The 26,809-nt window shown below is 40.2% G+C and overlaps 2 protein-coding genes across 5 annotated transcripts in view; one reads left to right on the top strand and one right to left on the bottom strand.

Annotated features, from left to right (window-relative positions):
• Positions 1 to 17,093, bottom strand: part of TMEM67 (transmembrane protein 67) — a 32,663-nt gene extending 15,570 nt beyond the window's left edge. For both annotated transcript variants that reach the window (XM_038128878.1, XM_038128879.1), the window contains exons 1-12: positions 16,883 to 17,093; positions 14,872 to 14,960; positions 13,346 to 13,439; positions 11,807 to 11,906; positions 11,284 to 11,353; positions 11,104 to 11,178; positions 9,835 to 9,897; positions 6,933 to 7,087; positions 6,704 to 6,812; positions 5,071 to 5,157; positions 3,263 to 3,328; positions 192 to 348 (exon numbers count right to left, since the gene is read on the bottom strand). In XM_038128878.1, the coding sequence (XP_037984806.1) occupies positions 192 to 348; positions 3,263 to 3,328; positions 5,071 to 5,157; positions 6,704 to 6,812; positions 6,933 to 7,087; positions 9,835 to 9,897; positions 11,104 to 11,178; positions 11,284 to 11,353; positions 11,807 to 11,906; positions 13,346 to 13,439; positions 14,872 to 14,960; positions 16,883 to 17,069 (1,252 nt within the window). In that variant the 5' untranslated portion in view covers positions 17,070 to 17,093. The remainder of the gene's footprint in view (positions 1 to 191; positions 349 to 3,262; positions 3,329 to 5,070; positions 5,158 to 6,703; positions 6,813 to 6,932; positions 7,088 to 9,834; positions 9,898 to 11,103; positions 11,179 to 11,283; positions 11,354 to 11,806; positions 11,907 to 13,345; positions 13,440 to 14,871; positions 14,961 to 16,882) is intronic.
• Positions 17,094 to 18,712: 1,619 nt separating this feature from the next.
• On the top strand, positions 18,713 to 24,936 carry RBM12B (RNA binding motif protein 12B). 3 transcript variants are annotated; one of them, XM_038127765.1, is made up of 3 exons: positions 18,713 to 18,836; positions 21,702 to 21,747; positions 22,424 to 24,936. In XM_038127765.1, the coding sequence occupies exon 3, from the start codon at positions 22,452 to 22,454 to the stop codon at positions 24,549 to 24,551; it is 2,100 nt and encodes a 699-aa protein (XP_037983693.1). In that variant the 5' UTR covers positions 18,713 to 18,836; positions 21,702 to 21,747; positions 22,424 to 22,451; the 3' UTR covers positions 24,552 to 24,936. The 3 variants fall into 3 exon arrangements, with proteins under 3 accessions (XP_037983693.1, XP_037983696.1, XP_037983695.1); XM_038127768.1 differs by having other exon boundaries at positions 18,745 to 18,840; XM_038127767.1 differs by lacking the exon at positions 18,713 to 18,836 and having other exon boundaries at positions 21,617 to 21,747.
• Positions 24,937 to 26,809: the final 1,873 nt, after the last annotated feature.

Raw genomic sequence — 26,809 nt, 5'->3', positions numbered from 1 at the left:
GTGTACGCAACCAAAGCTTGCACTTAAACTATCAGAACTTGCCCACAAATACTACATTTTTAAAATGGAAACAAGTTATGGTGTGTTGTGGTATCTTTAAACACAACACAGTAACAGTAGTTAACATAGATTATTGCTATTTGAAGTTTTCAGATTGTTTAAATTCATAGAGAGGTTACTATCACCCTTACCTTGATTAACAAACTTGTCATTGTACTGAAGATTCAAATTTAAAACTGGCACGTCCCAAAGATGTTGCTGTCCGTTGCCAGCATTATATTCAAGGAACAGGTCATAAAAGACTGGATTAGCAAAATCCAATAAAATCTTAGAAACTGAAATTTTGCACTACAAGAAAAACAAGGGAAAATTAAAAGATCACTTTAACCATTTAGTTAGTTTGTTCAGCTGTGGATTCCTTCCCTACAAAATGATTGTGGAATCTGTTCCACTTCTTCACAAAAGAAAGAATCACAGAATCATCAAGGTCCTGCATGAGCCTTCATTTCTCCAGACTAACCCTCAGCTCCCTCAGCTGCTCCTCATAGGACTTGTGCTCCAGACCCTTTGCCAGTTCTGTTGCCCCTCTCTCTATCTCCAGCACGTCAATGTCCTTTTTAAGTGAGGGGCCCAAAATCTGACACAGCACTCAAGGTGTGGCCTCACCAGTGCCAAGCACAGAGGGCAATCACTGCCCTAATCCTGCTGGCCACACAATCCTGGCCAGGCCAGGATGCCACTGGCTTTCTTGGCCACCAGGGCACACGCTGGCTTGTGTTTGACCAGCTGGCTGTTGACCAGAAATCCCAGGTCTTCTGCTGGGCAGCTTTCCAGCCACTCTTCCCCACATCTGAGTACTGCACGAGGTGGTTGTGACCCAAGTGCAGGACCTGGCACTTGGCCTTGTTACCTCACACCACTGGCCTCAGCCCATCGATCTGGCCTGTCCAGATCCCTCTACCAGAGCCTGTCTGCCCTCCAGCAGATCAACACTCCCACCCAATCTGGTGTCAGCTGCAAACTTGCTGAGGGGTGCCCCTTGTCGAGATCATTGATAAAGATGTTAAACAGAACCAGTCCCCGTACTGAGCCCTAGGGTACAGCACCAGTGACCAGCTGGATTTAGTTCCATCCACCATTCTCTGGGCCTGACATCCAGCCACTTTTTCACCCCATGAAGAGTGCTTGTCTAAGCCACAAGCAGAGAGTTTCTTGAGAATGCTGTAGTAAATGGTGTCACATGCTTTACTGAAGTATTGATAGACAAGGTATTCTGGCTATCTGCAAGCAATTACAAACTACTAATGATTTTATGCAAACTTCTTGGAAATTACTGCAATTAACTAGAGTGACTAATGTGGAGAATGAAGCTCTTAAAATTTTTCAAGAGATTTGGAAAAAATATCCTAGCAAACCTCACAGACATAAAATTTGAAACAGAGTAAACATTAAAGAAACATAAATGCTGAAGTCATGAAATCTGGTTCTGGGCCCACCAGTACAAGAGAGAAATTAGGCTACTTGATACAGTCCAGCACAGGCCACTATGGTGAAGAAGAGACTGAAGCATCTCTGCTACAAAGAAGAACTGAGACTCTTTTGCCTGGAGGTAAGAAGGCTCAGGGGATCTTTCAATGTGTACAAATATTGTACAAGGGAGGGTGTGTGAGACAGAGCCAGGCTCTTTTCAGCAGTGCCTAGTGACAAGACCAGAGGCAATGGGCATAAAACCCATAAATCCTCCTGAAACAGGAGGTTCCCTCTGAGCATCAGCAGACAGGTTTTCATTGACATAGGTTGCCCAGCGAGGCTGTGGAGTCGCTCCCTGGAGATAAAAACCCATGTGGGCATGGTCCTAGGCAAACTGCCCTACAAGGCCCTGGCCTGTTTTGTGGACAAGACAGCCTCCTGAGGTCCCTGACTACCTCAACCACTGTGATTGTGTGAAGAAATCAGATGTGAAGGCAGCTAACTTTTAGCAAATGTGAACAACCATGCATTTTAAATACTCATACAATTTGTCAACCCTGTTTCCTCCAAAGCCACATGGAAAAAAAACCTGTAATGCATACAATGGACAAAAATGATATTAAAAAATACTCAGTAAGTTACTGATGTATCTATTCAAACCCAACAATATTAACTGTTATTAATACAGGTAATACAGACTCAATATCAAATAGTCAAGATTTTAAAAAGAAAAAAAGCTCCATACTCAACTAGTTCAATGATCCTAAATATAACATGTTTTCATTCTGTCTGAAATACTGAAATATGGATTAAACAACATTAAACAATATGAAAGATATTGTTAAATATCTTGATAAATAAAAATATTTTAAAAAGATTTGTCAATGTTATTTGGTAAACACTTTAAATTTCCCAGAGTAAGCTTTAACAGCTATTGCTTTCCAAGACTTTCACACCACCTAAATTGCAGCCCGAGTTTTGTATTTTCATACTTCAACACATAATGTGGGGAATGGTTTTCAATGTTCGATGAGTTAATAAACAATATTAATATACAGGTATGAGATGCTGTGCTGTGCACATATATGGAGTTGTATAAAGATGTTTCTTTCTCCACTCCATTGTCAAAGAGGCTACCACCTTCCTATCTAACATATTAAGTGACAAAAATAAATGATGCTTTATCACTGGCAGAACCATTTCTGCAGCTGACATAATTTAGTGTTCTATTCCCTCTTCCTTTCGTGGTGTTTAGTAAAGTGTGAAAACCCCAACAGTGTTTTTTCATAGTTAAGACAGCCAAAGAATCTCCTTCCTCTGATGAGTCATCTGTTCAATTAAAATATGTTTTCAATCTCTCTACTGAATTCACTAAAATCAGGGCATACTGTAAAGAGTAAATGGGAACAATATTCAGGCATGGCACGACTGGATTTCCCTTCTTTCCATATGAAAACTGGCCAAAGATGGTGGTAGGAAGACTGCGAGATATGATACAAAGCATTTGGCTGTCATAATTCAGGCACTGTGTTCATCCACTGCAAAGCCAGCAACCTCACAAATACAAATGCCAGTTTAATTTACTGTGACTATGCTATGTAGTAAACACGTTTTGTGATGTAGTAAAATAATTTCAAAAAACCCACACTAATGTCATTCAATTTCCCAAGAAAGAACTCCGTGTTGCAGCTTATGCCTAAACTCCAAAGGTTCTTCAATATGCACTGAGTAACTAATGACATATAAGGCAGCTTAATTCAATATTGAAAATAGCATTTTATATCTTACTTACATTTTGTTGGTAAGTTGTTCCAAAAACATAAGCTGCGTTCAATTTAGTTTGAGTATCAGGACAAAGCTGAATAAAACATAATTAGGTTAATTCAAAGGTATCATCTTCTCATGTGAAAAATATTTACAAGCACTTTGGTATTAAGAGTTCTCACAAAATATATTTTTAAAAATTTTTAATAAGAGAAGGATTTATTATGGGGTAAACACAATTATTTACTTCATTAACACTGATGTGCTTAAAATGCTGGTTTAGCTTATTCATACTTGCATAGTATTTTTCAGTTCCATCACTGAAATCTGTGGACAGCAGCATCCAAACAGGCGAGAATAACCTTTCTGTGGACTGAATGTTCAGTGCACTGTATTGCCTCAAGCTCAATCAGAGGCTTCTGCTAAATTCAAGAATCCCATAAGAAAAGAAGTCCACATTCATACAGCCCTGTTTCTCTTAAGATGGCATTCTCAGAGAATCACAGTTACAGCAAGTAACAGATTTTTTTTCTTTTTTTAATACAACACATATTTTCAGCAAAGAACAGCAGATTCAGCTGAATCCAGAAAAAAATGGTCCAAAGTCTAATGTGGAGACCAGAGCCATTTTCCCAAAATGAGAATGAAGTCTAAATTTGCATAAAACACAATTCTATTAATGTGAAACTCAAATTCTGGGAATTGCTACAATTATGCACTGAGACCACTTTAGCACTGTGATGTCTTATCATCATGCACAATCTATTACATTAAAGGAGGCTTTGAATGGAAAAACTATTCCTTTCCCATTGGCTCTTGATAGCTTTTAAAAGCTTTGCCCTAGAAAATAAATGTGCCCCAATAAACCTAAACTTATATGTCAGAATATATAATTTTCTATGCATAGTACCTGTCTTAGTAACCTGTTCTCTTAAATACTAGCTGTCCTTAAAACTGGAGACACAGACACAAGATGGCTCATCCTGAGGCAATAACAAAGTAAATCCTGAATGTCAGCTGCTCTTCTGTAGACACTGAAATGTTTGAAATGATGTGCTCCAACAGAAAAGGAACCAACAATTCCCAATTGTTCTTGCTAGTGCTCCTATTGTTGTCCGTCTAGGGAAATAGTGAGAGTGCCTAGATCACCAGTGGACTGCTAAACAAATTCTATTCTGTAACATGCTGCAGCTGCCCATTGTTCTCTCTGATAGACTAATTACTATTGCATCTTCTAATTGCTGCTTACTTGCATTTTTCACAGCCTAACTGCACAGTGTGTAGTTTCACAGCCTAACTACACAGCAAAAAAATCCCAAGACAATGCAAAGAAAATGGTGCAGATCAGCTTTCCTACCTCCCCTGACAGTGACATAACCACTGATTTGACTGCCACCTCCATGATGTGTGCAAATAGTTGACAGCATCTAATGGGGACACAGTCATAGCATCATCTATAAACACATGTGGACACAGAGCTAAAGAATACACTTTTCTCAACAAGAAAAAGAGGTTTAATAAGAAACTACACACGAGCAACTATGCTGAATGGAAGACAGAGATATTTGGCTCTATATGAGTAACACTATTTTTCAGAGCTTTCCAATATGCCAAATTTATACTGGTCTAAAGGATGAAGGCAGTGTTGATGAATTTATACTTTTGATTTTGTAGAGATCATTGTGAGCAAGAATAAAGAGCTATTTTCCCTAACCTAGTGCTACAGTTATGAACTGTCATTAGTGTAATAACCAAACTCTTGGCTTTTGTCTTAATTTGGCTAAAGGCACTCAGAACATTGTGCTATCAAGAGAAGATAACTATAATCAAACATACCTGTAAGAGACCTCCTTCCAAACTTTGCCACTTAAGAAAGTTTCCGGCTGCATCAAATGAGGCTGCAATAAATTTCAGCTTTACATCCTGTTGATGAAGAAAAGATAAAGACCAATGAAACTGCCCTGAGTGGACATACACATTTTAGAGACTGCTGTCTAATTGTTTGATGTTTCCTAAAATTTTCAGCACAATCCTTAATTTTTTGCCCTTTTGATTTTGTTTTTAATTTTGGGTTTGGTGGTTTACTTTTTTACAAAAACATACCATTCTTCTACAGCTTTGCTGGTGACATGGAAAAAATTCCAAAGGAACTTCTACACACAGAGACATGCCCTAAACTAATCAGGAATCTGTGCAGACTTCTAATGTATACAATGCTGGAATCTAGAGGGCTTCCAGGACCTTCAGTGTTAGGAGGAACAACAAGTATTTTACTTATTAAAACAACTGGTACATTGCAACATTGTTTAGTTTAAAACATAGCCTTGTAGAATATGGCTGAAAAAGGCATAATAATTTTATTTTTGAGTCAATTAGAAAACTCTATATAAATTTGGCACTATAACTGACAAAGAGGTTATCTTCTGATAGTACTAGTACTATTACTATTTTCTGTGATTAGCTGAACTTGAATAACCCATTCCAGTTATTCTACTTTACAATTAATTTGGAAAAATAAATCACCTCACTGTTTGATTTACTATCTGATTTCTTCATAAAAATGTGCCAATTAACAAAGTACTTAAGCAGCTCATCCCTTCCAGGGATGGATATCTGGCTTTTTTAACATTATTTCTCTCACCTCTTTTTTTTTTTTCCCAAAATTCACTGCATTAAGAGGAAAAGGCTGGAGTAATACACTGAATCCATCTCTGATACAATCAGCTTGTAGAGATTTGTAACAGAAATATTACAAATAGATTGAGTAGGGGGAGAAATGTGTGTGTAAGCAACAGAAAGTGTTAAACACCACATAACAGCGATGGAGAACACTGTTCTCAGCTACAGAGCGGATAAAGGGGTTGTGGTAAAACCTGGCACAGACAACTTGTCAGCAAAAGACCCAGCACTTTGGCATACGAGGAGGGTGGCAGTAAAGACACAGCACACCACATTTACCCCTCTTTTTCACATGAGCTCACCATGAAATCTAACAAAAGGATGTACATATTTTAAAAAAAGGCAAAGATCGACTTTGCCTCAGATTTATGAAGATGGAAGTAAACAAGACTCCAAAGCAAAAGACAGTGTCAAAACAACTGTGAACTCCTAGGGTGTCTAAAAGGTTTGTCTAATTACTAGTTTACCACTGCCAATCCAGATCCTTGGGGACAAAATGAACACTAAAAAGCTGGCATCCTTTGTTCCTTGTGCCCTGGTCAGACCACACAGACAAGCATATCCTGACCTTAGAGAATGTGAGTATGAGAGTGTAAGCAAAGGAAGAGACCAGACATTATTTTAGGTAAACATCACCCTCCTCTTCCATAAGATCTCACGCTGAGTTTTGTTAGACTAACTGCCTAAAATTCACCTTTAGTAGAGTCACATCTATAATAAATCTAAACATTTTATGTGATATGTCCTCTTCCTAATGGATGCTTTCCTATGTCTACTACCCAACACCTACCTTATCTGTTCCCTTAAAAGTGAAGGTTGTAGGAAAATGATTTTTCTCAAGCATTTGGGATGCTAATCCTGGTTGGTCACCATAATACAGCCATGGAAGATTATGCCTCCTGAAAAGAATTACAATGTTTTCTCTAAAGAAACATAATATTTTTCATCAAAGAACATTTAGAATAATAATTTTCATACAAAGCTATTAAAGACCAAAAGATATGGAAAAGGCAACTTACCAGTAGGGTATTGAATGAATGACACCCACCCTTGCTGTACTGACAAAAATATACTGAAACAAACCACAGGCATCAGTACTTGAAGAACTCAATGAATTCATATTCATCACACACATATTTCCAAGAGCTTGACATGCTGTTAGATTAGAGTACAACTGCAGTGGAGAAACACAAGAACAGAGAAAAAAAGTACTTAATTACCCCTCCCTTTTGTGAGGCAGTCATAAAATTGATGTTATTTTAAAGAAGCTACTCCTAAACCTTTGTATTCACTTGAAAGTAATTTCATTTTGTCAACACCTAGTATTTTCTTCCAGGTACTCAGGTACCATATTTTTATAGATCTGCAGATGGCAGCATGAAATCAATACTCTCACTTTTTCAGCTTATTTTAGTTGCATCTGCTAGATGGTAAAAAGTGACAGAAATGTCAAAGTCCGCACTCAGAAAACAAAGTAAGAATGAAAATGTTTAATACCACTTAGACTGTATGGCAAAGATTATTCCTTCAAAGACCTCAGAACTGACAACTATAGATGCATGTAGTATTTCCTCTTCAGTTTCATGTACCTTGTTCAGTTCTGGTAAACACACCAGTGCCAAGTGGTATGCAGAGGTGACACCTGGCATCTGTGTTTGGGGGTCACTGCACTGGTATTAACCTGCCACTTCGTTACCCTCATTTGTGTGGGTCAGTCCAGCAGCTGCTCCTCACACACAGGCAGCACCTCTGAATGGCTGAGCAGGGTGAGGCAGACAAACAGGATAAACTGATGCCAGTGATAAACAATGGGACCAGTGGGAAAATTCATCTCAGAGCTGTGTGTATGAGATGGTGATAGGAGCAGCTGCAAAGGTGATCTGGGAAAATTCTGAACAGAAGTCTGCTGAAATACTGACTGAGAGAACACCTGTCAGCCTGGGATCACGTCCTGGGAAGTCTGAAACATCCTTGAGAAGTGCAGCTGGGTACCTGAACTTCAAAGACCTCCTGAGATACCATCAATAAGCATGAAATCAAGGAATTGTAACAGCAACCTATCATCTGGAAAGATGAAAAAGAGTCTAGACAAGAGTTAGGGTTTAGAAGAGGGAAAACATTCCAAAAGAGTAGGAATAGGCAACTGCTATTGATGGTTGTACATTAAAGAGTAGGAAAACAGTCTGGAAAACACAAAAACTAGCCTGAGATATAAAACATTGTCATCTCTTGGCTGCTCCAGGTGGTGCTGCCCTACAGCACCTTATGTGTCTCTGATATAAAAATTACTTTTTACCCAGAATGGAGAGTGAATCTGTCCCTGCCTCTCATCTCTCTCTCATCCTCCTCTCTGCACAGAGGAGGTCCCCTACATAAACTTTTCTAAGAGCCCTCCTAGCCAAGTCACCAGACTGTAGCTAGGGATGCCTGACTGCCTCCAGATTCTGCAATGTCAATCATCTTTGAAGTAAAACTTCATCTGTCGTCAGTTTTGAGGCCCCACTCCTGGGAGTGGTTTCTTGAGTACTGTACTGGTACTATTTGGAATAACACACACACGTATGGGTAATTCATCATAAGCGCCTTTGCTGCTTTCTTAGTGATCATTTTGTAACAGCTCGTAATATTGAAATGTATGCCTGCTGCTATTATGGACTGCTGCTACCACTGGAGTACATATATACGCTTGCTTTCCTAATCATAACTGTGGTTGTGATATTTTGTGAAAATCCCTTTGCTAGGATTTTCTTCTCCTGAGAAGCTGAAAAGGCCTCAGCTTCAAGTGTAAACAATTTGTTATCTGCTACTGTGAAATGCAGCAGGAGCTTTCTCGATTGGTCAATGTGGGATGTTTCTACTTGGCGACCAATCCAGGAGGCAGCAGCTCTCAGACTCTCTGGGAGTCACAGAACTTTGTTATTCATTCTTTTCTATTCCTGTCTCACCTTCTGATGAATCTTTCTCTCTGTTCTTTGTAGTATAGTTATAGTGTGGTCTTTTTTAATGTAATATATATCATAATATAATAAACCAGCCTTCTGAAATGGAGTCAAGATCTCTCCTTCACCAAGTCCAAACTACCCAGAAGACCCACGGTAATAAATGGTGACCCCAAACGTGGCAATAAATGGTGACCCCAGATGTGGCAATACATAACTATACTCACTTTACCAGTAATAACTTGCAGTAATCTCTAATTAAAAAAAAAAATGTAGGAAATAAGACTCCATGTGCTCGTGTATTACGGAATCCTGCAAATCCATATTGTGATCTTCAGAGACTTCTTGACCAGGTAATCCCTTAGGTTGTGACACTCAGGGAACAGAGACAGATACTAGAACCTGAGAAGTTTAAATCTGTTCTTCAGGAGAGCAATACAGAAGGAAAATGAGAACATGTGACAACAGAGTTGGTAAAAGGGAGGCAGAGGCACATGTCCTTCACAAGTGTCTGTGACTTTGTTGCTGCAGCCACTCTATCACCCATGGTTACTGTCACCCAGAGCAACATAATGGTAAACTACACTTGCATACAGAAAGCAAAGCAAAGCTAAAAAGGGTGGTTCCATGGTTATGAATAACTGAAAATCAACTAAGAGGTAAAGAGCAGGTGCCAGTAAATACTGGATATGCTCATTTATATCCAAAAATATGGATAGTAGGTCACAAACTACCAAATATTGAAAGATTTTTTTAACACCATTCAACTTGTGAAAATTCCAACACTATAAACTTGCATTAACATTGACTCACCCTCAATATTTCTAAGCATTCTGTATATATAGTTATTTCTTTTCTATTCTCATCTCAAAATAAAATTCTTCAAAAATAAGCAAGGTAAGTTCCAAATATAAAAGTGACATGCTTTTGTAGAGTACCATTCTGTACAAAAAAGCAAACTGCAAACATGAATGAAACTCACCCAACAGGCAAAGGCTGAGGACTGAAGGTTTTTCAGAAACCATGCTGATGCCAGTGTTATACCCTGTAAATAAGGAAGTTTTTCACTGTCTTTGTTCACAACTCCTACATAATGTAACAGTCTGGAAAACTATGTCAGATAGAGGATGCTACTTATTTTTTTCTAAGACTGTTCTGTCATTTGTAAATATCTCAGTCTAACAGTATTAGTTCAAACCACAACCATAATGCAATAATTTCTTTCACTTCACTAAATTAGACAAAGTATACAGGAAAAGAGCTGAAATATTTAAGCTTTGAATATGGATTCCGCGATGCAGAAGTTTTCTTTACCACAAAAGGGAAGTACTAACAATTTCAAGGGTAAGATGTTGACTTCATGGAAAATCTAACTCAGGACCAAATTTGCCAAATAAATTAGTTCCTCCTTTTTATAAGCTCATTTTTATAACTACTCACATTTGAACTACACACAGTCTTCATAAATACTGTAAGCAACTGAAAAGACATATTTTCAATAAAATATTACTTAGAAGATGGCCTTTTCAGGGAGAAAATGAATGTTTCATATCTGAAAACCTGAAAACTGCTTTTCACTTTCTTTCAAGTGGTAGCTTTTAGCATCAACTCATTTAGGAGCTAAATACATTTCTTAGCCACATAGCATTTCCTGAATTCAGAACTACTTGGAAAATGGTACTGACTTTGATCAAATTTCACATTTAATGAAAGTTCATTAACTAAAACAGTGAAAACCCATTCAAGCTTGTCAATATAACATATTTTCACTCATTAGCCAATTCAAGGAGTTCAGCAATTTCACAGACAATCTCAAACTTTACAGGTGCTCATTTTCTTCTACAAGCTCTAAGATCAAGCAGTAAACTCAAGCCTTGTATTTTCTTAAAATGTTTTACACAAATACAAATTTTATATAGTAAAAAGTTCAGAGGCACTCATGGACTCTTCAGCATGTTTTTGTGATACAAGAGTATGCTTTAAATGCACACAATTAATGCAGAAGTTCAAGTGCTACTAGTTTTGATACTAAAGTCATGTAAATTACTTCCCTTTTTCAGTCTCCAAAACTGCATGAATTTTTAAAAGCTTACTCCATTATAACAATGCTTGCTTGGTGTCCATACCTGCACTCTATCTGGATGCAAATGACCTTGCCATCACTGGGATCAGACAAAAAAATGGGAATTTGAAATATTTATTGAAAGTAAGTAATGAGAAAGCTTAAAAGTGTTTTAGAATAAATACTTACTAGCTGTGCAAAACGAACAGCTGCAACTCCCTTTGGGGGTAAGCCTTCACGAGCCAAGAAACACAACCCCCCAGTCTGAAAGAAATAGAAGAATAAAAAATTATTAATAAGATACTGATACACTGTCAAAATAACTTTTCTTTTTCTGAACTTCAATAAAATAACCATTCTTCTACTTACTAGAATGTTTGGGCTGTTGCAGTCACAAGACTTGCTTACTTGGATGAATGTCTTTTCACATCTTATACACCTATGGATCACAAACATGAAGAATGCACTTAAAATGTAATTAAGTATTATATTTGGTCCTCAGAGAAAGTTGATTACATAGCTTGCCCAGGAACAGCATCAGCAACTTCACTAGTTTGAACTGAAATTCAAAAGTGATTACTGATTTGTTTCTGCTATCAGTGAAGTAGAAAATAAATCAAATAATAGTTTATCAGAATAAGAATTCTCTTCTGCTTCCAATCAAAAGCCTGCTTTTTAGTCACACTAAAGCAAGACCAAAAAACCAAGCTGCTGGCCATATAAGGACTTCCGTGAGCACAAAAAACAGTGGGTTTGATACAGGGTTGAGGATTTCCAATTCCCTGCCTTCAAAACTGTCATCCCAAAGACACAGTCTGTTCCTCAGGAATATTCCATTTAAACTAGCATGACATGTTCAAGTTTATCATCACAAAAGGCAAAGAGCACCCACCTGCTTCCTGATGCATCTGAGGCAGAGAAAGACTGCTCACTTCCATTACAATGTATGCACAAGGCTTCACCAAGCAAAACACCATCGACACTTCTTTCCACTAAGCAGAAAAGAAAAGCAACTCTGATAAAACTGCCTGATGCAGTGTCACACAGTTCAAGATAAATGTGAAAAAATTCAGCATCTGTGCAGATCTAAAACAAATTCAAAGAGTTTATTTTGAAAAAATCAAGAGCACAACATGCAAATAACATTCACTATAAATGCACATTCATGCATGTATGTAAGTGTGCACTGCTTATAGCTGTGCACTGGCAGTTTAGTTTTAAATGAGAAATGCAACATTTCATGTCTACTTTGGCCAGTCCTCTGTTATTTAGTCTGAATAAGATTCAAACAAAGGCCTCATTGCAAAGCAAAAATTCAAAACAACAAGTTTGCAAATTACTGGAAAAAAAAATTACATTCCATCTGAAATGATTCATGGAAATGTCACAATTTCCATGTTTCAAAACTGCATCTTCCACCAACTATATCATATGACAAGAGATTTCAAATCTAATTATAAAAAAAAATCCAAAGATAATAAAAAAAATACAGTACTAATGTTCTTCCTGCATGTCAAATTACAGAATCAGCTTTGCTCTCAAGATTTTACCATAAAGGTCTGGAATGCATTTTGTAACTCATAAAGTTTAAGGCAGAAGACTGGTATTCAGTGTTTTCCAGATTCCTGGGAAAATTTAAAATAATTGATCTGGAAAACACTGATTCTCCAATATACTCTGTTAGAAATATAACCAAAGTGGACATTTGTAATACTTACTCAGAGAATTACAGGCATTCCACTTCTTTGAAAGTAAGGAAAACTAGAGGTCCCAAGAGCTTTTATGTTTTATGTTTTATACCACTGATGCAAACTGTACTTTGCTCTTATGTTTCTACCACGCAAAATAAGCAAAATCCATTTAACACAAACACTAAATTTAACATTATTTTTCTGTCTACTGAAAATCATCTGCAACTTCTAGATGGCATCAAGTAAGAAGCACAGGTATAGGGAAGCACATCTCAGAACATCACAGGTACAAGTGTCTCAGGGAGGCATGAAATCCACTGACATTAATGTACAGCCATTTGCTTGATTTGCTCAGCCCGTTCTCTTTCGCCTACTCAGGCAGGTGTGATTCCTTTACTGCTCTTTATACCTCCAAACACTGTAATGTTTTTATAGTCTATATTGGCATTGCTTTTATTCCAACTTTAATGACTCCATCCATTGCCAAAAGCTCGAAGGAAGTGATACACCAGGATTCATTTATGGAATGTTTGCATAGTAGCTTTCATTGCAATGAGCAATGGTACAGATTTATCTGTTGTCTTTCACGACAATCAAGATCAAGATCAATGTTGAATTTTTACATTAGATATGAAAGCATATGTAAAATTTTCTTTCTTACTGATCGGAAGAGCATATCTCAGTAAACTCAAATATCTAAAACAAGTGCTATCATCTCATAATTGGCATACATTTTTTACCTAGTATTTCATTATTGGGGCATTTACAATTTCCTTTTGAAGTCAGGCCTTTGGGGCAAGTAATACAATTCCATCCATCTCGAGTAACTCCGCTCTAAAATAAAATATAAAACATTAGAATTTTCAAAAATATAGAGATCATCCAGTATCTGTGAAGAATGCCTTATCCAGTCTTTAGTTACTAGACGATGTGTTCAGACAAAACATCAATAACATTCATGAATTTTTTAAAGATGAAAAAAGGCTAAACAATCTGGCAAAAGTAACTTCTAGCAGACACACAAAACAAAGTTAAGCTCTTCCAAACCTGTTAGCTTACATCCTTCAGGGAAAATGAAAAGTAGAATGTTTAAAAAGAGATACATTGAATAAACATAATAATGCATACATAGACACTTTGCATATAAATTGCATATTGCAATTGCATGTAAATATACAGAAGTAATGGAAATGGAAGAGTTGTAAGTGAAGAAGCTTATATAATTGTTTGGAATTTTGTACCTACCCAGACAGTTCACATCCAAACTCCTTTTACACTATGAAGTAACTGCATTACAGATAAAAACCACTGAGGAAAATGAAGACAACTCTCATCCTCAAGTGCTACTGATTTTACTCCCTTCTCCACTATGGCCATTTTATCTTTGCAAAAGCCTTGGCAGCAGATCAAAGGCAAATGCCACCATTGCAGGAAAGAGGAAAAAACAGCAAAAGATCACAACACAAAAGGGTATGTGCCAAAGTCTTTGTCTAACACAGCAAGAAGATGGAAAGAAAAGGAAAATTACCTACTAAGCCCATTAGCCACTGAACACCTAACTCAGGCAAGTAAGCTGCTCTCCTGAGAGTTCTTCTACAGCTATTGAAGAGAAAGAATTATTCAGGAAGGCTTCACCCTCAAAAGTTGATTTGATGGAAAATACATTTTTTGTTTACTATAGTGGGAAAAATCTGGTTTAGCCTGCTGTCTCTGGATCAATGCTGAGATTATGACACAAAATTATGACAATTTGTCAGGGAAGATCAGAAGAACTGACCAAACTATAATTATAATTAAAGTAACATAGTAGGAGCAGCTCATTTCAAAGTAAGAAGATGAAATATTGTGGATTATGAAGACACAGCCTAAATATTACAATAATAGTATTTACATAAATAATCACTTAAGATATCAATGAGCTGAAAAGCATCTTCAACATTATACAGAGTTGTGCTCTCTGGACAAGGACAAAGCAGAGAAGAAAAGCAGTGAAAGAACTTAAACACTTAAAAAATTCTTATTTTGTCTGTGGGGTCAACTTTGTAATGAAAAAAGCAAAATAATAGAAGTAGACAACTCTAAATTGGAAAAAAATACTGCATATAAGCATGGTCTTAGAAATTCCCAATCAAAGACTATCACACAAAAATATTTAAAATTAATGAAAAATAACTTGCAGTCAGGATAAAATTTAAAATTGAAACCCCCATAATGGTTATGACTAGTATTCTATCATTATGGCAAACATGAAACATTAAATACTTACCATATTTTCTGGGCATTTTTCACAAGTAACGGAGAACCCATCATTACTAGAAACCATCCTGTATCCTGGCTCACATTCACAGGAACTACCTGAAGAAAACAAAACAAATGCACTTTTAATCTATATAGAACTGACTGGTTGTAACAGAATACTAATAACAGCTACTATTGTTCTCAAGAGATCAAGATGGATTATTAGATAGACACATAAAACACTTGAGTGAGATGTGGATGAAAATCATCTTGCTTTTTAAAAATTGCCCATGATCCAGTTTGTACACAGGTGTTTTAGGAGAATGTTACAAGGCTGACAGATCTACCAGGGTGGAACAGGGACCCAGAGCTTGTATTCTGTGGGTTTTTTAATTAAACCAAATTTTACCAGTTGGTCTGTAAGAGATATAATCTCTCCATCTAAATCTTGTCACAGTCTTTCCTCTCTACAACACCAGCATTATATGTCTGTATACAGGCATTTTTTTTTCAATCTGAAGTCAGTCCTAAAACCAAAATGTGTTCCTATGAAAAGGTTTTTCAAAATATAATTGTATGAAAAGCTGTTTTAAACCCAAGGCTTTAAAAATTTTGCATGGGAATCGAGGTTTATATTGAATGGTTTTCAGTGAGTGAACACAACATACTTAACATTTTGCATGAAATTAAACACTGTTTTCATGGCACAATATAATGCCTATCTGCTAGTGCTAAACAACTTGTTTTTTAGAAACTTCTCCTGTCTCAGTGTCATGAATTCCCCTCTGTACTTTTAAACATATACCAAAACCCGAAATTGATTATATGTACTAATAAACTGTTTTTATAGTTTGAGCTTATTGAACTGTGCAGGCAAAAAATAATGTCAAATTCTGGGGAAAGTTTTATAACCTTAATGTACATTCTAATGAGACCAGCTGCACAGAAACATTTGTCAAAGTGATCAAACATTTCTACTGCATTCTAAAGAAGAAAAAGCCCAATTGGATTAGATCAATGAGAAGTTTCAGTTGTGACACTCACAGTAACAATACCTAGATTTTTAGGCATGTCATCCGAAAGCAGAGTCCAGGCTGATGAGCTAGCTAAGGACTGTATGGGCAATCACAAGTGGAATTCAGCCAACATGCAAACAGCACTGAGTGGCACCTACCTACACTGCTCCAGTTATATCTGCAGGAAAAAATAAACTGTTGACCTCCCCTTGGAATTTTCCTCTCCTCGAAGCCCTTTATTTAGAAGAAAATTCAGCCTAAAAAGGAGCTATGGATCTAGACACACACGTTATCAGGAGATCTGAAAACAAATAGTATTTTTTTACCAGTAAGTGAACTATGGGATTAGTCCTTAGGGCACCATGGTGGTGGTGGAGAGGGTGAGCAGCTTCCACGCAGCAGCTGGGAACACAGCCCTCCACAGCACTGCTTCCCACTGAAGCACCAGCTCTGGAGAGAGATGTTCTTGGGTCTTGGTCTCAAATTTGTACACACAACAGGAAACTCCCACTCTCATTAGACTATATTTTATGAAAGATGGACCCTTTAATACCTCCTCATGCCCTAAAGAAAGCAGCCAGCTATCCGTATTTTCCATTTAGAACTGTCAGGCTGCGCTGTATGTGCTCCAAGTTCCCGTGTGGGACTTGGACTAGTACAGGCACATGAGGATCTGACACTTGGTATCTCTGACATTCAAGCCTGACAAGAAGTTTCAAGTTACCGAAGTGATCGACAACATAAATTCAGGGTCCTGTACAATTTTACAGATGAAAACGCAAATACAATATAATGCCTGAGGGAAAAAAGATTGTTAGAAAAATCTTGAAAGTCAGATACATCACAGCTGTCGTGGGGCCTCTCAGATCTTTGCGGGATCCTGGCCCTTTCACGACATTTCCCAGAGCTGTTTCAGGCTGTGCTTGTTTTACCGCCACAGCCCGAGTCCCGACTGCGCACCGCCCGCTGCGGGGGGCGGATTCAGCGCCGAGCCGCCCGAGCCCCGCCTCCCCCATCGCTCACCGCCGGCGCTCTGCCGCTGGTGGGCCCCGCAGGGCGCGCAGGCCAGGCGGGAGCTGTCGAAGTAGTGTTCGGCGCCGCAGTCGGCGGGGCGCTGGAGCGGGACGGAGAAGCCGCGGGCGGGAGGCAGCGCCGCCGACACCGCCATGAGCAGCGCGGCGGCGGCGGCCCCGCGGCCCCGCGTCGCCATGGCCACCGCGCGCCCCACCCGCGCGCGCCGATTGGCCAGAGCCGCGCGGTACGGCGAGCGCCGGGGGCCCGCCGCCGCAACAAGCGAAGCGTCGGCGGGGCGAGGGAGGGTGCGCCAGCCCGAGTTTGTGTGCTCGGTGTGCTGAGAGTTTCGCTCGTCTTGTGCGAGAGCAGGAGCGAGAAACGAGAGGACACGGTGCCCGGTTTGCACCTTCCGGTACCTCGTCTCTAGAAGTGATGCATAGTGTATCATCCCAATGCAACATGTGTTTGTAATTTCTCCCCAGAGAGGGAAGCGGTAACAAGGTGAAAACACAAAATGCCTAGAGCCGTGGATGCTCAGCCGGTGTATGCTCAGCGTTACTCCACTTTGCCTTTTACGCCTTTGTCACACTCGTTCACATCCCACAGAAGCCCGTAATGAGTCCGGTTGGAAAGGACCACAGTGGGTCATCTGGTCCAGCCTCCCTGCTCAAGCAGGGCCATCCCAGAGCACACGGCACAGGATTGTGTCCAGATGGCTCTTGAATGTCTCCCGTGAGGGAGACTTCCCAATCTCTGAACAGCCTGTTCTAGTGCACCCGCACAGTAAAGTTCTTCATGCTCAGGTGGAACTTTTTGTGCGTGTTTCTGCCTGTTGCCTTTTCTCTCTCATTCCCTCAGATGTTACAAGAACTTTGCAAGAGACCGTGTCCTGGATTTTAGTTATTTATTATTGTCCTTCTCCTGTGTGCTAATTGCCTATTATTTTCGACATTAGCATGTTTTAGTTCTCATTGGATTTATTTTGTTGGCTTAACAACTGTTAAAAAGCTGAGATTATGTTTTCAAGTCGAATTACCTGTCTCCAGGCTCAGGTTCATGTACATTTGACTGTGAAGACATAACTGTTTTACTGGTGTGCTTGATTTGTGGAAACCTCCACCTTGTACCCCGCACAGAATAAACAATGTATTTTTTCTAAACAAGATTCTATCTGTGTTGAGAGCACTCCTAAAGTCGGCAACATTGCTAGGTGAATCTACCATAATAGTACAGGGGTTTTTTTCCCTACATAAAATGGAACAGACAAGTACTGAATAATGCATAAAAAGACAGGGGAGAACGTAAAGTCAGGGAAGGCAGGTAGGATAAACATTAGAATAAATATACGTCGCTTGCACAACCAAGGCATTCTGCCTCTGCCCTTCCCTTTACTTAATCTTGACCCTTTCCTCCTTCTCCTCCATCCCCGCCTTCCGTTCCCCCCACAGCCAGGCCGGGGCCAGCCCCGAGCGGCGTTACGAGCCGTGCCGAGCTCTGGGACACGCAGCGCTGAGCGCCGCCTCAGGCTCGGCACCGCCACCGGCGGGAACCGGCCTGAGCACAGCGCACAGCAGAGCACAGCGGCGCTCGGTCACCGTGCCACCGGTCTGTACGTACGGATCCGTCACGGTACAGGTGTGTCAGCACGCAGACCTACAATCGAACCCATCTGGTATCACAGCTCCCTCAGATCTACTTAGGCACGGAGCGCACACGCGCCTCCAGGGCAGAGAGCGCATGCGCACTGTATACGGCGCGGCTCGCGCCCGCGCGCCAATGGGGCGCGCGGCCTGCGCACGCGCTCTGCACCGGAGGGGGCGGGGTCGCCCCGCCTGGAGGTGCGCGCGCAGGTCCGCGCTCGCGCAGCGCCGCTTCCCCTCAGCGTTGAGGGGGGCAGCGGAGGCGGCGCCATCTTGGCGGAGCCGTGCCGGGAGCTGCGGCGCTCGTCTGAGCGGCGTGTCCGGTGGGTGCGTGGATGGATGGCGTGAGGGACAGAGTATGCCTTCCCTGGGTGCGGCGTGTGGCCGAGGGCGGCGCGGAGTTTGCCGGTTCTCGGTTACCCGACGCTCGCGGAACCGCTGCGCGGCCGCTCCGTATGCCCCGGCCTTCTTGTGCCCCTGGGCTTCCCACCCCACTTCCCCGCTCCCGGTGCTTCCCTCAGCCCTGTCCCGGTGTCGTGAAGCAGACGAGCTTCTTCGTGGGGGCGCAGCACCGGTGGCTCTGGCGGGCCGCAGCGCGTGTGGCGCGGGGCGGCCTCCCCTCGCCCCGTCCCCCCCGCCCGGGCAGCAGGGCTCCCCTGCAGCGCTGGTACCGGCGGGGCGACTTGCTCGGAAGCGGTTCCGTGCTACATTCGACCGTGTAGCGGGCCCAGCTGCAGAGCTCACTCATGTTTTCCTTCAGCACTGTGAAAGCCGCTATTCGCAGCAGCCTGCTTCCTCTTTTAAGGCTTATTTTGAAGAACAGCATAAGAAACCTTCCCCTGTTCCGCTGGTTATTCTGTACTGGTCCAGTTTCGTAGACGGGGTGTTTCTGTGGCTGTTCTTTCTAGCTTGCAGTCTGTGTGTAATCTTTCAGTGTAATGATAAAAATCCTAGTCTAGTGCAGACTTAGTTTCCTACCGTGTTTACAAGGTGTGGATTATTTTAATGGCTTTAATATTTGGAATTTCCTGAGACTATGGAAGAATAGATGTTGTACTGTTTTCTAGCCAGTTTTGCTCATATATAAAATTTCATAAAACTGTACACTTCTGTGCTTTTAAGCTGTGGTGTGAAGTTGTTTATTTATTCTCCAAATCCTTGCTCTCTGAAGTCCTTGTTCAGTTGATGAATTGCTCTTACTTTTCATGACAAGTCAACTTTTTTTTGGTTATGCACTTTAAATTTGGATGGCTTGTCTGTGCTTTCTACCCATGTGTGATGGTTTACTATACAGTCAGTAAGAGCTATCATTTGAACTTGCATTTGTTTGTGGACTTCTTAGAAATCCCATTATGATCTGGAACCACTGGTCTGGTTTTCACCACTGAAGGTTGTGTATTGTATCCCTGGTGCATCGTGGAGAACTTGCTGTTTATCACCGAAGAATTATGGAGGAGAGCTGTTGTGAATGATGTTTAAAAAATTGGGATAAGAAAGCAGAGTTGTGAATCCAGAAGTACTACAGATTAAATACATCACGAAGTAGCAGGGCAGCGGATTTACTTTTTCAAGACATGAAGGTGCTGTATGAAAATTCTGCCCTTGAATTCTCCATGCTTTTTTGGCACTGCCATTGCATCTGTTGAGAAGACACGTTGTAAAGTGTTCTGGGTCTGGCTGGGATGGAGTTAACGTTCTTCACAGCAGCCTGTACAGTTCAGTTTGGATTTGTGGCTAAAAGAATGTTGACAACACATCGGTGTTTTGGCTGTGGCTGAACAGCTCTTGCACAGTATCAAGGCTTTATTGATTTTCCCTACTCTGTTCCTACAGTGAGTGTGCTCAGAGTAGGTGAGAAGCTGGGAGGGAACATGGCTGGGACAGCTGACCCAAACTCACCAAAGGGATATTCTGTGACGTGTAACATCATGCTGGGCTGCAAATCTGAGGTAGAGGAAGAAGTATTTTAATGGTTTTGGTTTCTTTGAGAGGATTTTTTCTTGGCTCCCAAGGCAGTTGTTATTTGGAGGAAGGCTGGACATCAGTCAGCCTGTGGGAGGTGGTGAGTGATTTCCTTTGTTTTGTGTTTTTCTTTCCACTGATGAAACTGTCTTTATCCTGACCCACAAGTTTTCTCGACTTTGTTCTTTCCCATCCCTCTGATGGGGACAAGGAGTGAACAATCAGCTGTGTGGGTGCTTGGCTGCTGGCTGGGGTCGACTCACCACCAAAGTACAGAGAACAGATGCTGTTTAGTGAAGTTTCTAAGTGGGCAGTTGTTCTCGGTTTGTTGTGCTTACGGAGTACTGGTGCAGAAGTGACGTGGAGTCCGTTAGTGACAGAATTTGGGCTTTGCTCTTGTTTTGCTCCGTTCAGGTGGAGTGACAGTAATGGTTATTGGTAGGTAACGCGTCATCGGGATCTAGTGCTTTATAGAGCAAGGTTTGGAGAAGGAGTGTTTGCAAATGCTCAGAGCATTGGGCTGCTGTGTTTTCAAGGGGTGCAGTCATTTGCTACAGAGGCTTGTGTTTGTTCTGAGAATATTGTTCTGTTTATTGTGTGATGTTATAAAATGTTGAAAGTCAGGGTATGTTAAGTCAGTGTATTCAAGGTTTTCTTGTTCTTATGTTTGAAAGGCAGTAGAGTAAGGATTTAAGGAAAATACTGAAGTTGGCTTTGTGAATTCAGGTACTTTCTGAAGTTTCTCCTTGTTGGATATTTTTGCTCTTTCATCTGATGGTCTTCACTGTGTATGTTAAGTGCAGTGCTGGACTGGTGAGTAGCATACTCTTGTGAAGTTTGAAACCAGGTGGATTTCAGAAGAATGGACATGTCGTGTGATCCTGAGATGGACCTAAGCACCTTTCAAGAACTCAGTTGAGAACTGTTCCCTCGATACGCTGTCAGTCCGTTTCATTGCAACAGTTCAGTGTGGCACCATTGATGACCAAGTAATCTCATCATATTTTCATCGTTTCCAGAAGTCAACTTAAATTTTGAATTTCTTTTGCTTCTAAAATGGAAACAGAAAGATGCGGTGGAACATGGAAGGAGTTCTTCACATGGGTTCATAACATGCTTGGCTTTTTTATTAGCCGCTGCTATGGATGGGCTGCAGCAGTGTAGCACAGTGTGTAAAGCAAAGTACAGCTATCAGCCATTAATTATGTTTCGTTTTCTTTCCACAGTTAAGTTGATTTTACAGAATTTATCAGGTCTCCAAAGCAGAAACAGGTAAGCTGTCAAAAGCTTAACACTTCTCACTGAGTATTGAGACAAGATCATACACAGCCTTTTTCCCTCACAGACTTGTGGCTGGCAACTAGGATATGCTTGTGGCCACTGCAGTTAATACTCTGACTACGCCAAAGAGACTTTTTTGAATGCTGAGAAAACATACATTATTGAACAGAACTGATCAGTAGAGCAACTTGTCAAAGCAATAAAGTCATCACTGTTTGTGAGTTACTTCATTTTCCAGTCACATAGTTATTCTTTTTCCTTTCTCCTTTAATCAGTTAGTGTCCTGTTCAAAAGTAAACCGGATTTTTTTTGTTCCTTAGGAGTGTGCAGAGATCTCTGGCACATAGTAATTATGCTGTGAAAGACCTGAGGTGTTCTTTAGGTATTGTGGATGGTGAGGAGTGACTTAGGTGGATTTTGTTGCCCTTAGGGTAGGGAATATTGATAGATTTGTGCACGAGTGCTGGTGGAGTGGTTAATTGTTCAGACTAATCAACATTCAGTGAATTGTTTTAATCTTGCTCTCTTGAACTTGTGGGTTTTTTGATACCTTCTCTCTTGATGAGACAAGGGCATTCATTAACAAGGCTCTAGCTTCTTAAGTGATAAGATACTGTAATAGCTGAGTACTAAAGACGTGCTATCATGTGTACCTTTTTGTCTGCAGGTGATTTTTGCTGTGGGTTGAGCTCAGCATGGCTGTAGTCATCCGTTTACAGGGGCTTCCTGTTGTTGCGGGTCCTCCAGATATTCGTCGTTTCTTCTTGGGATTGAATATTCCTGATGGAGGTGTGCATATTATTGGAGGAGAGATTGGGGAGGCTTTTATTATATTTGCAACAGATGAAGATGCACGGCGTGCCATGAGCTGTTCGGGAGGGTTTATCAAGGACTCGCGCATAGAGCTCTTTCTCAGCAGCAAGGCAGAGATGCAGAATACCATAGAAATGAGCCGGAAACGATTTGACCGTGGGGGACGAGAAACTATGTCTGGCTCTAGAAGAACAGGTACCAATGGTTCTAGTACATCAAGTGTTGGAGATATACCACATTTAGTTACGGCTTCCCCAAAAGGAGTAAGAAAACCTAGTTACGGGCCACCAAGTCGCCTGGAGGCTGGTTTCCATACCAACGGCACAAGATATGGTGATATGGGTATACCTAAGTCAAACTATCAGTTAAGAAAGGATTCCCACCCGTTTAACCCGGATGATCATTACCTATTTCTACGTGGTATACCTTACTCTGCAACAGAAGTTGAAGTACGCGCTTTCCTTTCGGGGATACGCGTGGATGGAGTGATTCTGATAAAGCACCGCAATGGTTTAAACAATGGTGATTGCTTGGTAAAATGTGCTACACCTGGTGATGCTTTGGAAGGACTTAAACGTCACAGACAATACATGGGTCAGAGGTTTATAGAAATTAGTCCAACTACAGAGGAACGGTGGATTGAATGTGGTGGGCGGATAGACGTGCCAGATGAAATGGATCACTTTTTGTGTGAAGACCATTCTCCAAGAAGTTCAGGCTACATGCATTCAAGGAGGCATTCTCGTTCAAGATCACCAAGGAGACAGAGAACGCATTCTCGTTCATCTCCTAGCCAGGAATATTACATACACTTAAGAAATCTATCTTTTAATGTGGAAAAGAGAGATTTGAGAGATTTTTTTCCTGAACTGGATATACACAGCAAACAGATCAAGATTCTAACAGATAAGCATCAGAAAAGGACTAGAGATGCCTTTGTGGTGTTAAGGAGTGAGAGAGAATATCAGGCTGCGTTGGAATGTCATAGAAAGGTTCTTCTCAATCGTCCTGTGTACATTTTTCCAATTTCAAGAAAGTCAATGTTGAAAATAATTGACTCTTGTGAGAGGAAAAGATCACCAGACAGAGATCATCTTGGACAGGCCTTATCAGAAAAAAGTTACCGGGAAGGTCATTCCAGCCCTAAGAATTGTGTTTATGTAAGGAATTTTCCATTTGATGTGTCAAAAATTGAAGTGCAGAAGTTCTTTTCAAGATTTGATATTGACGAAGATGATATTTACTTGCTCTATGACGAAAAAGGAGTTGGACTGGGAGAAGCACTAGTGAAGTTTAAATCTGAAGAACAAGCTATGAAAGCAGAAAATTTAAACCGTCAAACATTTTTGGGAACAGAAGTCTTAATAAGACTTATCTCTGAAGATCAGATGCAGAAGTTTGGTGTCGCTGCATCATTATCTGCACCAAATGAAATGCATGGTCATTCACATCCGTATGACAGAGGTGACTTCTCCCGTCCAGTTGGTTCACCATCTGGGCCACCACAAGGGCCACCCATGCATTCTTTTGGTCCCCCTGGGAACTTCAGGCATCATTCTGAATTTAGACATCCCCCTGAGGACTTCATGTGCCCTCCGAAGGATTTTAGGGGTCCACCACCCCTCATGGATTTTGGTGGTGACAGTGAACCTTTTGGCAGAATGGAGTTTGGGAATAATAAAATGGGAAATTTTCCTGAAGGAAGATTTATGCCAGAACCAAATTTCAGTGGTGGTTCTGAACGTGTTGTTCCTGTTCTTTTGAAAAATTTACCTTTTAAAGCTACTCCTAATGAGATTCTGGATTTTTTCTATGGTTATAGAGTGATACCAGAGTCAGTTTCTGTGCAGTACAATGAACAAGGATTACCTTCTGGTGATGCCATTGTTGCTATGACAAACTATGAGGAAGCGATGGCTGCTATTAATGAACTGAATGATAGGCCCATTGGTCCACGGAAAGTTAAGTTGAGTTTGCTGTAAAGGAGGAAAAGATGCTCTAATAACACATTCTAGGTTTGACAGTATTGACAGTTATTTTAACTTTTAATTACTGGAAGATGCAAAACAGTTTCCATCAACGGTTGTAAATAGTGCCCAGTTCAGTTGTTTAGCTCTTGGTTGAAATACCTGTAGGACATTGAATGTCGTACATCAAGGTATGGAGGATACAAAAGGATGGAGTTGTAATGCTTTGGGTTTTTTTTTTTTAGATTAATTCCAGTCTTATGTCTTTGCATCAAATAAAAACATAAGTGCTGGTTGACTGACCACACAAACGGTTCAAATAGAAGATTTTCAGTGCTACCCGCATTAATAAGTGACACTTCTTACTGAGGTTAGCTTAATAAAATTTAAAAATTACTGATTTTTTTTTTTTGTTTCTTTTTGTGTAAACTTTTCAGGTTTTATTCGGTTTGATATGTTTGCAGGCATTCCTGTTTAAGAGCTTGCTGTTCTCATTAGCTGGCTTTGCAAATTTTTTAAAATAAAAAGGAAATTGCCATTTAAATGTGTGTCTTATATTTGAAATGTTTATAGTTAATGGTTTCAATTATTATGCTCAGCAGGTCTGGGTCGTGGTGAGAATGATGCTGGCTGCTTCGTGTGGAAAGAGTGAACTGGTACTTTGTCAACACAGCAAAGGATGAGTACTTGACAGAGATTGCAGAGGCTGTATTCATCAGTTAGGCTTTTTTCTCACTCACTGTAGTACCTTGAGGCAGAAAATGAATGTTGGAATTAGACTGAAAATTCTGACTTCAGTGGTTTTGTTTTGTCTTCACATGCTGCGTAATATGAATACTAACTGGCTAACGATGTCTGGATGCATTCCAGGTCAATCTGTGATTAGTTTTAACTAACATCTGTTGCTGGCAACAAAACTGACAAGCCTTATTTTCTTACGTGATGAAATAAATGCTTATGTCAGCATTTAGAACGTGTTGTTTTCACTGGTTTGTTACCAGCATTTTTAACTTTTAGGAAGAAATAAAAGCTTGGAAAAGCTGTGTCTTCAAAATTAAGGCTTAGTAGGAAACTTTGATTGTGTGGGCAAGGACTTCTATTGACATTACAACTGTGCAAGATAGTATCTGTAGTACGAAAGGATTAAGTCTCAGTCCCCTCAAACTGAGACAACAAAGTTGCAACTTTGCAACTTAGCAAGTGGAAACTTCTAACCTGTGCTTGTTCAATAACCGGAATTCCTAAATTCATGATGTAGGGAGGTCTCTATTCCAATCCACTCCTCAGAGCAAGTTTTGGCTTGAATGGGCTACTCAAGGCCTCGTCTACGGCATCTTTAATAGCTTTAAGGACAGAGCTGTCCAGGCAGCCTTTCTAGTGAATGATCCCCCCTCACTGGTGGTCAAACCTTTGGTACTTTATGTGAAGTCATCCTTGTGATTGGAGAACTTCCATGCCAAGTGTACGGTACAAGAAAACAAAAACAATGGGATTTTTTGTTCTATAATATTTAAAAGGTTAGTGTAGCTTCTTTATTTCTTCTGCATATAATTTATTCTGTGTTTTAAGTGCCAAGAAAAAAACTTCTTGAATGATAATGCAAGGTCTATATATGTAGATTCCTCTGAGCAAAGAAACATAATGGCCAAGTTTTCAACTTTGAAGACATACTGATTTTTGCTTTCTGGTAGGAATTAGCTTCAGAATCATAGAGTTTTGAATCCTCCTCAGAACTTAAAAGGAATTAAACCCCAACAATTTTGTGCTTTATTTAATAGCTACTTTAAAAGAGATCAAGGACCCAGAAGATATTGCAGGAAAAATAAAGACATGAGAATTCTCAAAATAAACTTCCCTGACCGTCATGTTGAAAACTTCATTGTGACTATTTTTGTAAGCTAGCATCTTTACTACTAAGCTGTGTTGAAAATGTGAATACAAATAACTTCTCCACTTAATCAGTTTTAGATGATTTGTTGATTTTAAAGTGCTTCTAGTTACTACACAATAGGAGATTTCAAACTTTGAGGCTGGAAAGGTAAGAGAGTTTAGCAGGTTGCTTTGCCAGTAAAATGTGAGATTATTTTTTATAAAAAAAACCCTGTCTGTTTTCAGAAAAGGTGAAGAGTAACTCCTGATAAGATACCATTAGTTTTTCAGATGGTAGACCTTTCCCCCCCCAGTGAACATATAAAAAGTATCATAAAGCTTGTAATGGCAGAGGTCATAATTAAGGCATTAAAAAATGGTCTTTTGTTTGCCCTGTAACTGAT

The sequence above is a fragment of the Motacilla alba genome, chromosome 2, assembly GCF_015832195.1.
Source record: "Motacilla alba alba isolate MOTALB_02 chromosome 2, Motacilla_alba_V1.0_pri, whole genome shotgun sequence".
Lineage (NCBI taxonomy): Eukaryota > Metazoa > Chordata > Aves > Passeriformes > Motacillidae > Motacilla > Motacilla alba.
This window is presented reverse-complemented; position numbering and strand designations above follow the sequence as displayed.